The 12,437-nt window shown below is 35.7% G+C and overlaps 1 protein-coding gene across 1 annotated transcript in view; it reads right to left on the bottom strand.

The window, feature by feature from the left end:
- The window catches only part of LOC126237488 (uncharacterized), a 304,303-nt gene that overhangs the window by 90,697 nt on the left and 201,169 nt on the right, over window positions 1-12,437 (bottom strand). Inside the window, exon 8 of the mRNA XM_049947633.1 lies at window positions 100-221. Coding sequence (XP_049803590.1) covers window positions 100-221 — 122 coding nt within the window. The remainder of the gene's footprint in view (window positions 1-99; window positions 222-12,437) is intronic.

Genomic DNA, 12,437 nt, shown 5'->3' with positions numbered 1-12,437 from the left:
GTACTACTATATCTTCTTCAGTTGGAATGAAAATGGGGAAAAACCAGGGAACAATAAAATTAAAAATATTTTGTGTGTACTTTCAATTTTATTTCTTACCTTTATTGAATGAGCTGAAAATTTTCTTTCTTTTCAGAGCCAAAGGAGGAACATATTGAAGCTGGTAATCCACATCTGTTAATTGTTGTTCAAATGCCTGTTCTTCTTCAGATATCAGCTGTCTGAAATTTTACAAATATAGGTCACTGAAGTCAGCAGTTGCATGAAAAATGCGGTTATCAATCACAAAGCAATTTTTTCCAATCACTCCTTAATCCTAATTTTTTTTCTTATTTCTGTATATACAGGAAAATTTCAAAAATTAATATATTTCACAAGCAGTGACTGCCAAAATTAATAACATTGAAAAGTTTTCCTCAGCATTACAACTCATGTTGTTAAAAGTGTGCTTGAGATTCTTCTTCTTTAATGGGGTCATATAAGTTAAACAAATGTGTCATGAACAAGACAGTTATAGTAATCAAGATCACTACATAGCACAAGAAGGCTGTAAGACAGTAAAGTTTCCTATTTTTACATCATAAAATATTTTAGTAATGTAACACACACTCAATGTTCCATGTACCTACATTCTTGTCAAATTTAGGAATACTTGGGAATTTTGCATCAATGGATTACAGTACAGTTGCATTTGAGAAAACAACAAACAATGAGGTACACAAATGACCAACACTGGTGTATGTATTACACAAGAGGCCAATATGGTATATCAGTATGATGAAAGTGAAACCCTGATTCATATTCCCAAAAAGAATGTTTTGAAGAATGATTAGAATATTTAGCTGCAGAACAAATGTCAGTACTTGATAGGAAGAGTTGTCTATCTAATAATGCAGTCACTGCGACAAATAACATATACATTGATGACATCATACATGACAATGACAAGTAAAAAGCAACAAATCATGTCATTCATTTTCACTTTCTATGGACGATGAAGGTATCACAAATGAGGACTGTCTGGAATAGAAAGGCATGAAACCAACAGCCAGTAACTCTTATGAAAAAGTCAGATTGATACTCACCATATAGAGGACACTTGCAGCTGCAGATAGGTACAACAAGAAAACTGTTATACATATGAGCTTTTGGCCAGAAGGTCTTCTTCTAAAATAGAAATACTCACACATTCACACAAGCACACAACTCACATATTCCCTTCTCTGCCCAGTGAGGACCTTTAGAAGAAGACCTTTTGGCAGAAAGCTCAATTGTATAGCAGTCATTTTGTTGTGCTTGTCTGCAGCTCAGTGTCTCCTCTATATGGTTAGTAGCATCTATCCTTTTCATAATATTATCATTATTTCGTCCTGGATCTCCCATTGTTTGACAGCCAGCAACTCAATACATTATCTGTAAATAAGAGAGAGGTTTAAGCAAGACTGCAAAAGGTTGGTGTCCAATCAGGGTTGAACCTTTCAGTTTCCAGGCATGGAGTTTACTGCAAGACCACCAAGCCTGACTATTAAATTGGTTTGCACTCACTTTACAGGCAATTAGAAGGAATCGGTAGTTACCAGAGAATAAGATAAACTGACTCAAGCTTAGTGAAATGAATTTGCAAATGAAATGAATCAATAAAAATTGACAGTTCTGGAACACACATTCAAGCTGACAGTTAATGACATTAAAGAGTGGAGACCACAGCTGACTGGGAATTAGACATAAGCTTCCTCCAGTATGTGCCTGACATTAGACTATAATTTAATAACTAGTGTGTTATGCAACACACTGCTTGCATGAGGAAACACCGTGAAAACATAATTTTTATTAATTCACAAAGGCAGATTGTTCAGATAACTGACTCATTCTACATTATAGTGAGAAATTCCAATTATGACCCAAAGAACATGCAAATAATTAACTAAACAGGAAGATCCCCAAGCACAGTTCCCTGTGGGAGATCCATGATATACAGGGTGTCCCACTCAAACCTCCCTGATTTCAACGACCCAGGAAAGAAACCACAGTAGATACTACAATGAAAAATGCACCACATTGTAGAGCATCTCAAAGAATTTATTTACTTATCATCAGTACACCTCTACATGTGAACCATTTGTAGCACAAAGAATATCAAGTCTATATTCAATTTCTTGTGAAGTTCTTTGTATCATTTCCTCTGTTATTGTTGCAATCGCATTAGTGATACGATGTCGCAACGTAGAAATATCGTCCACTTTGGTCACAGACACGTTGTCCTTCACGAATCCCCACATGAAGAAATCAAGTGACGTAATGTCAGGTGAATGTGGTGGCCAGGCAATGGGTCCTCCATGTCCAATCCAACGACTGGGAAATTTCCTATCCAGGAACTTGTGAACAGCCGTTGACCAGTTTGGTGGAGCTCCATCTTGTTGAAAAATGATGTTGGGTTGCAAGTCTTGTATCTGAGGGTACACAAACTGCTCCAACATATCCAGATACACTGACCCATTCACTGTTTGTTCTGCAAAGAAGAATGGTCCAACAATCCTGTCGTGCATTAGCCTGTACCAGACATTTAGTTTAGGGCTATCAAAAAGATGTTCAATGACAATGTGTGGATTTGTGAACTCCAAATCTGAACATTATGGCTCTTGACCCTTCCTGATAGATGAAAGGGTGCCTCATCTGAGAATAAATATCTTTCCAGGAAGCTGGCATCCATATCAATACGCTGCAGCATAACCACAGCAAACTGTTGTGTGCGTGGTTTGTCGTTTGGTGTGAGATGTTGCAGAATTTGCACTTTGTAAGCACACATATGAAGATGCTAGTGAACTACACAATGCAGTGTTGATCGAGGTACATCAAGTTGCCTAGACGCTTGACGAATTGACTTATGTGGGCTTCTGAGAAACGTTTGTCTGGTGTCCTCCACTGTCTCTTCTGAGACTCCGTAACATGCACCACCAGAATGTTTCAGAAAACTTTCTGTTGCCAGAAACTTCCTATACCATTTGTTAATTGTTTTCACATCAGGTGGATCACCTTTGTACACACTTCGATAATTTCTTTACACAGTAATCAGCGATTTTGTTTCTGCAAACCACACTACTGCTTGCGCGCACTGCTGTGGAGTCACCATTTTCACTTCATGCGATCATGCTGCACTCTGGCGATGATACTTGGTACTTCTGACGAGGGATGTAAATTCATTGAGATGCTCTACAATGTGGTGCTTTTCATTATCGTATCTACTGGGTCCTGGGTCCTTGAAATCAAGAAGGTTTGAGTGGGACACCCTGTATTATACTCCACTCAAAGGTCATCAGTTCCAATATACTTGCTCTTCTTGATGTGTATCCTGTGATCTACCCAATCAAAGGGCTTTGACAAATCACAAAAGATACCAGCTACAAGCTGTAAAGGGACACCCTCCTCTAACATTAACTTTATTCAACAGAAGCAATTGTTACCAAAAATATTTTCGAATCTTGTATAGGTTAATATTATCTCAGCTGTTTAATAAAAGAATTCCACATGATTTTGTATACAATGTCTTATATTTCAGGCTAAAATGTTTAAAAAGAAATTAATTAGTTACAATCGATATGTACTAACTTTGTGTACAGTTAAAATTACTGTTCTTTTCGAAACATTTGAAATTACAAAATATCTGGCAAAGGTAAAATTCCTATTATTAATTGCACATGCTGACAATATTTATGACCTTTACTTCTGGATTCATTTATAAAATAATGTTATAAATTGGTGAAGATTCATTTGTCAACAAAATTTGTTAACTCTTTGGAATATTGTTAGTACCCAGAGTGGATTAATAGGAGGCATGCCTCTGATGTGATCAGACGTATTTTTATGTTTGGCAATAACAATATAATTTTTAAAAATGAATTGGAAATCATAAAGACAGTGACATAGAAGAATGTGACATAATAAAAAATTGTGTCATTTTTAGTTTATATACAAATGATTTCTGATCATGCAAAGATAGAGGACTGCCCAACAAAGTTGTATCAACAGTGGCGAGATACTACCAACAATGACAGACCAGATCAATTGAAAGAGGACTTTACAGTTATGACAAGGAAAATCAAAAAAAAAAGGAAAGATAAGTACAATTATTTGTGAAATTAATTTGTTTGTGGACTTGTGTGATTGTTAACAAAATGAATAGAGACAAGAACAGTAGTGAAGTGGAAGTTAAAACTATAGGACCCAGTCAGGACATGTTTGAACAAAGTGAAAGCATAGTCAGCAAAGAAACAGTAAAAACTGATATTATGCAGTTAATTTTGGCAAAACTACAGGAAATTAAGGCAGATAAAAATAGCAAATTTAGTGCAGTTAATGAGCAGTTAACTGAAATAAGGACGGACAAAGATAGCAAATTTACTTCACTACAAATCAGGTTTTGGAGCTAAAAATCGGGTTGTCAGATGGGTTAAAAAGAGTAAATGAAAAAGCTGATGTCTGAGAAAATAAATTTATTGTTTTGGAAAATGAGTTAATCGCTGAATCTGCCTGACAGACGAAGAATGTTAATGACGTCAGAGTTGAACAGAAGCCCGTAGCGAAAAAATTGGAACAGAACTTTAGTAGTTTACATAAAAAAATTAAATGTTGAAAACAATGTGCAAACTAATGTAAATGTTTTAGATCAAAAAATTTCAGCAGTTCAGGAAAATTGTATTCACAAAAATCTGTATTCAAACAATGGTGTTTCATGGTCCAACACTCCAATCAAAGGTTTTCCATCAGACAATTTACATCCGGTGGAATTTCTGCACCACTGTAGAGGTAGTTTTGTATCACGCATGAGTGACAATAAAAAAATCAAATTTGTTACAAGATGTCTTCGTGGCAAAGCTCTGTCTTGGGTAAATCTAAATTTAAGTCAGTAATAAACATAACAAAATTTCAAAAAAAGTTTTTTATATATGTTTTGGTCAGAAGCTGAACAGGGAGAATTAAAAGTCAATTCCTGAATGGTCCTAATTACAGGAATAGGGACAGAACTCTGAAAAAGTTTCGTAAGAATCAACTTAAGATATTAAAACACCCTGGCAAACCATTTGACAAAATGACGCTGATTGACGCACTCAAAAGGAGATTACCAGAAAGGTTGCACTGAGATTTGTCACATGGACCTGACAATTGCCTTGAGCAGTTTTTATGATATGTTGACAGGCTGGATAGGACAGTAGAACGAAGTATGTACCGTAACAATCAGGATGATAGAGATCACAATGGTAATAACTACAGAAACAGAGATAATGGTAACTTCTATCAGGGACAAAATGTAAGAGGGACAGAAATTTTGAACATCAACAGAATAGGAATAATGGGGATAACCATGAGCAATTTAATACAAGAAACAATCATAGAGGTAACTACTTGAAAAACGCCAGTCCGCCTTAATGAAGGTCTACAGTTTGGGGCGAGGAAGCACAACAAGCACAGGACCCCCAATTTATACTTGCAATTACACAATAATAACAATGTTAATAATGTGGCACAGGTATCCGAAGTCGAACAGACGGAATATCAGATTTCTCATTTATGTTTGGATCAAAAGATTTGGGATACTATTTTTAATTATAGTAATGCAGGTACTAATCACAGACCAGAATGTGAGACACTGGACTCGCATTCGGGAGGATGACAGTTCAATCCTGTGTCCGGCCATCCTGATTTAGGTTTTCCGTGATTTTCCTCAATCACTCCAGGCAAATGCCGGGATGGTTCCTCTGAAAGGGCACGGCCGACTTCCTTACCCATCCTTTCCTAATCCGATGAGACCAATGACCTCGCTGTCTGGTCTCCTTCCCCAGACAACCCAACCCAGAATGTGAGGATAATGAGAAATTTGACGTAGTATGTACTAATGATTTCTTCTCTTGGTCAGAAAACAGTGTTATTGATGTATGTAAATCAGGTGATGACTGTATAGTATCTGAATTAGGTGGTATTTTTGATATAGATGTGAATGAGAGCTGTGAAATGTCTGAGGTTGGTAAGTCTGAGACTGGTGGCTTATCGCAAATGAATGGAGATGTTGATGAAGATGAGACTTGTGTTGTTAATGATTTTGTTGATGAAGTAATTTTGGAAGAATATGATGATGATTATAATGATGATGAGTATCAGGTATCTGTGTAGTTTAAAAATAATGTAGTTTCAGAGTTATTTGTGAATACAGGTATGGTAAGGAATGTACATGTGAGAGTCATGGTATACCTGTCCAGTCAAACCAGTTTTTCATTAATGTCATGCACAGTAATGATCCAAGCAGTAAAGGTGAGACTAGAGAATAAAGGTGGAAACTTTTTGAAGTTTGTTTGGGACCAAATTGATGATAACATAGATAAATGTGCAGTCCGGAATAAATTAGCTGTGGTTAATCATAAGGAAGTGTAAATTTTACAGTGATATATTTTATGTTCCTTCTGTAATAACTGATGTTAGTTACACTATGGAATCCATTCATTGTGTTCAGTCTTTACCTGATAACTGAGTAACCAAAGTAATGTTACGATACCAGTAAAGTTGATATAAGCCTGTAAAAACAGTGTGGATGTAGCATTTGATGGAATTGAAAGTGATCTTTAACATGAAGTGTCTAATAACAGAGATGATGATTCAGATTTTAAGTGTCCTTACATTAAGATTGATCAGTTGGAAGGGAATTTTTCGATTGATACAGGTAGCCCGATATGTGGTATATATCTGGAAAATTTAGAGACAAGATCCATTATGGTAAGAATTTTGTGGAAATATCCATTGCATGTGTAAAGATAAGAGAAGCTACTGGTAAGAAAAACAAGTATGTAAAATTTCAAATACTGTTAACATTTAGTATAGAGGACAAGATTTTAAACGTGGATGCATAATGATCCCTAGTCAAGAAGAAAATATGTACTACATTTGTAGTACATATTTTTGTTTGTCATAAATGTAGTATGTAAGATGATGTTTTTTCCAGAGTTCCGTGTTATCTATTTACTGAGTTTAAATCTATTTGCAGATTTATAAGACTACATAATTGTGTTTTATTTGTCACAAATTTAGTGTGTAAGATGATGTGATTTCTAAAGTTCTGTACTATCTATTTACTGAGTTTAAATCTATTTGCAGATTCATAAGACTACATAATTGTGTTTTGTTTGTTATGAATTTAGTGTGTAAGATTATGTGATTTCTACAGTTTTGCCTTATCTACTGACTGAGTTAAAATCTATGATGCACTATATAATTATGTTTTATAATAGATTTATGCTTTAGAATTTGATACATACATGCCATGAGACTAAATGAGTAGATCCTTTTGCAATTCTGAAATGGGACAATGTCCATAATTTGTACAGGAACAGTACCTTAGCATATCTCTGTGCATCACCTTAGAAGTCCATTTTTTCCCCATTGTATTTAACTCTGTTTATTAAAGTTTCATATGTGAACACTTTTTAATTTCAGCTGACGTAAATCCTACAAAATTGCTTTTGGAATATAAATAGGGAGAGCACATGCCATGAGATATGAAGAAGGTATTTAACAGCATATTTTGTACACAAAATGTTTCAGGATTTGATGTGAATGTTAGACAGAAAGTTACCTATCTATTGGAGTGTGTGATGAGAACTCTAGGGAGGAAAGTGAAAGATGTGGGCAGATCCAACCCCTGCACTGCTGTTTGACTGTACCAAGCTGGTCCAGTCGACTTACATAGTTGCTGCGTAATGTACTCAAGCATCTGTCAACTACATCAGTGTTGTGACTGAGATTTGTAAATTGTTAGCCATGACTGCTGAAGACAGCGTTACTCTGCATAAATGCATGTTTTTTTCATGTAGGGGAATTGACTTCCCAATACAATACGTAACTTTAAATCAGTATTTTTTTATCAATAGTAATGAATCTTCTAGGTCTTTATGTATGTAGGTTAATTTGTATGGGCAACTGGCCAATATGTAAAATACATTTACTAGTATAGACAATAGAACAAGATGTATACATGTCTGCTTTCATACACCGATTTTCGTCCTCAAGCTACTTGATTACATGATCATTCGGCAAGCTATGGCTCTGTTTACCTATATTTATTCTGAGTACTGCAATATTGTGAGTGATTGGAACTTGAGTTGTGGGCAGACTCTGGGTTGGGTACCCCTGGTCATCATGACTGTGTGTGTGTACTCGAGAGTGTACAACTATTGATTGAGGCTAGATGCTTCTTACAATTACTCTTTGCATATGATTGGATGTATTGATATGATTATGAAACTTACTCATTTTCTTGTGTTGAAACATTTTTTGCTGGTCTGTACCCAGTGTGGTGTGGATTGGAATCATGGGTCGAACCCCACATCGTAAAATTAGGCCCCAATATTTTTTCATTATGTTGTTCTTTAATGGGTCGACATATCTCACTTGTCATACACTTAGGCTCTGAATTTTTTCTCTTAAATTTACAATTTGTAATTCTAGTAATTTACCGTGTCTCTGTATTTATTTCTATAGTTTAGTATTGCAATGTTGTAGTTTTGACTTTGTATCAACTGCCTTGTGACAGAATCTACCACAGATCTGGAAATCTGAATACCATGCCCTGATATATGTATAGATTATGACTTATACAGTAGCTATTTTTCTTATGTTTTCTGTAATATGTTATGTATGAGATACTTCTATACATCTATATTGTAACTTTTGGCGTCATTTTTACACCGTTTGGCAAATCTTATAGTCCATCACAAAATATTGTAAATACATTGTTTCCCAATTTTGTGAAGGGGATATTATAAAGGGATACCCTCCTCTAACATTACCTTTATTCAACAGAAGTAATCGATACCAAAAATATTTTTGAATCGTGTATAGGTTAATAATATTATCTCAGCTGTTTAACTAAAAGAATTTCATATCATTTTGTATATGATGTAGTATATTTCAGGCTAAAATGCATAAAAGGAAATTACTTTGTTACAAGCAATATGTACTAACTCTGTATGGACAGTTAAAATTGCTGTTCTTTTAGAATCATTTGAAATTACAAAATATCTGGCATACATAAAATTCCTATTATTAATTGCACAATCTGACAATATTTATTACCTTTACTTCTGGATTCAATAATAAAATAATGACATAAAGTTGTGAAGATTAATTTGTCAACAAAATCTGTAAACTCTTTGGAATACTGTTAGTAGTGCATAGTGTATTAGTAGTGGACAAGCCTCTGATGTGACTGGACATGTTTTTATGCTTGGCAGTAATAATGTCACTTTTGAAAATAAAGTGGAAATTGTAAAGACACTGTGAATTAGAAGAATGTGACATAATAAAAATTACAAAAATAGAAATTACGGAGTAGGCTTACTTAAACATTATCGTGTCATTTGGAACCTGCAAAGACAAAAATTTCAGCCTCAAGAATCAACTCCTAGACATGACAAACTGGTGCCAACTGTGAGAAAAGAAGACAAGTAAAAAAAATGTTTGTCTGTAAATGTTACTCCTCTCGAAGCTTATTAGAATAAATTAATTAGGAAATAAGTTACTATCAACAGGTGATGTGAGGGAGGGAAAGATTACAAAACTTTTTCCTGTCTAGGGATTCCAACACATCATTGGTGAAATCTGGTTTGTAAAAATCTCTTTCTGTAAATAGTTAATGATGTTTGGGCTGCTGAGGGTGTCAGTATCCTTACATACAAGGTAAACCAGAACTCCACGAAGAAATTTTCAAAGGTTGTTTGGGGATACCTCTTAATTATTTTTGTATAAGAGATATTTGGTCTCTAGCAGCTCTTTACTAAGTTATTGGATTTCATTTTGTTTCTTGCACCAATTAGCTTTGTATCTGTATTGCACTGAAAATAGTGCACAACACTGCAAATATTGATAGCACATGCTGTGTGTCTTGTTTCCATTCGCTCATGGTTCCTGCTGTACAGAAGTACGGTAACCATTTTACTCTTTGCCTTCAAGCTAGCATCCAGTAATGCTTGGTTCTGCCTTGGGTTTGTTTTTCTGGCAGTGTTAGTCATACATTGACAGTGATATACAGGTGTATGGATAGGTTTACTGACGAAGAGTTGACCGATATGCACCTCATGCGTGGGTTCTCTGAATGAAATGAAAGAGCTGTACACCAAAATACTTGTAAGGTATCCCTGAACAGCCTGTGAAAGTTTGTCAGTGGAGTTCAGGTTCATCCTGTACATAACTTTTTCAAGAACTTTAGAAAATGTTATTAAAACCAAGTCACTAAACATTGATATCTCTCTTCGTGGGCTCTGAGTGATTTGCCCTTCTTTTTTAAGCTTTTCCAATATAGGACTCTTGCCTCCCCAACATAGAAACTATTAATTCCAAAAGCTACACAGTATGTCCCTTTTATTTTATATGTATCTACCTCTAAAGGTAAGTGTTGGCTAGTATTTCTGTCTCCAAATGTATTAGTGTTTTCGGCTGAATTTCACTTTTATGCTATAACCTGACAAGGACAGTTTAACTGCACTCATTAAGAAAACTTTAGACTTATTTCATGTGGAACTAGAAATTATCAAGTATCCTACATCGAAACTCCGTACATTAAAACTTTGAAAGCAGATAAAATCCATTTCAAATGACATTATAAAAAACAAAAAGTGTCATAATGCTGAACCCCAAGAACCCTCCCTCAGAACCGAGACAAATGTTCACAAAAAATGAATCACACCAATAGTAAATTGTAGAAGCAGCAATAATAAATTGGGCATCCAGTTGCCGAACATGCTGCACACCACAATACAAATGACTTCAACAGGTGCTTCACTAAGTGTACTATTTGGATACTCCCTTACAGCACAAGTTATCTGAACTACACAGATGTAAACTGTCCCCTCCTCCCCCCTGTTTCCAGCATATCCTGCACTTTAACTGTTCCCCTTCCCTCACTGTCCACTAACCTTTATCCCATTGCCTCACTTTACTTTTCCCCCTTTCTCTTCTGTTCACACCACTCCTTCCCCACCCAGAACTTTCCCAAAAACAACAACAACAAAATATGCTACACTTTATTACTAATCAGAAATAATGGTGGCACTGGATAATATTTGCAGTGCAAATGCAAAACTACTTACTTTTCTCAGTACGAACTCAAGAGTTCAAATTCTTATCTAGATTTTCCTGTAGAAATTTTACAAAATTTATTTCTGGTTTGTTTTTTATGGCTTCTTTTACTTTCATCAAATTTTGACTGTTGGGTGGTGCATTGTACTGTATACATTTCTGAAATATTCAGAGTCATTTATATTTTGTTGAAATGATGTTTCTAAGCTATCAGGTACATTAATGATGCTGTCAGGGGATTTTGTTCAGTATTTTCAACTAAAGGTGATATAATAATTTGGTATATACTGCTGATGAAATTTTTCCTGGCTTGCATTTAGGTGGCTGCACTAAAATTATGGGACATTTCAATAAGTATAACTTTCATCATCTTCTGTGAAATCCATTACTTATCCAGTTTATGGACTACAAAAATGTGTGATCTCTCAGGTTTTTTTTTTTGTTGTTGCTGTGATTGATTAATGATTGGAGCCCATACAGCGAGTACATATAATAGCACAACTCACAGCACCTGAGAAGATGACTGGGTCAATCACTGAAATATTGTGCATACAATGGAAACTACAACTTGGCTGCATACCCAAAAGTTCACTACCAGAAAAGTGTGATTTACCAAGTTTCAGGATTTTGTGAGGTCACAGAAGGCTCTTGTCACATTATTATTCATGTCTATTGCTACTCTTGCCAACAAAGTTATGTGATGACCTGCATAGATTTTCACCCTTGATCTGGGTGCTTAGTTGTTAGGTGCACTAGCACTCACAGAGGCTGCCACTCTTGTGTGTGTGCACAGCCTTTCCACAAGGCCATCTACTAGCCTGCCGACAGTTTGCAGAGTCAGGCTCAGCCAGCCTCACACAAGGCTTTATGTTAACATACGATATATGTTTATCGAACTAGTAGCATAGCCACTCCATGACAAATGTTATATTGTACCAATTACTCAAGACATAATAAAGTGTTGTGTCTGTAATAGTCTGTGTGTTCTTGTGGTCAGAACACATTGGCCACAAGAATTTTCACATGTTTCACTGTGTTGTTGCTTTTCATGTCTTGTCTGCTTCAAACATTGGTGCTACAACAGATGGAACTGCTTACGGTCACACGACATGCTGTGCTGGTGTTTGTCTCTCCCCCTTCAGCTCCAGTACTGTTCCTGCTGTTTGATGATGTGGCAGAAGACTGGTAAATGTATGAACACTGCCTGCAACATTTCCTCACCTTCCGCACTATGGATGCTGAGGTATGACATGCACTGTTTCTGTTGCATATTTCTTCTGCATTGTCTCACGTGTTGCATCAGTTGTCTCCATTGCAGG

This window comes from Schistocerca nitens, chromosome 2 (genome assembly GCF_023898315.1).
Source record: "Schistocerca nitens isolate TAMUIC-IGC-003100 chromosome 2, iqSchNite1.1, whole genome shotgun sequence".
NCBI classification, from domain to species: Eukaryota; Metazoa; Arthropoda; class Insecta; order Orthoptera; family Acrididae; genus Schistocerca; species Schistocerca nitens.
The sequence above is the reverse complement of the archived record's forward strand: the minus strand, read 5'-3'. Positions and strand labels throughout refer to the sequence as shown.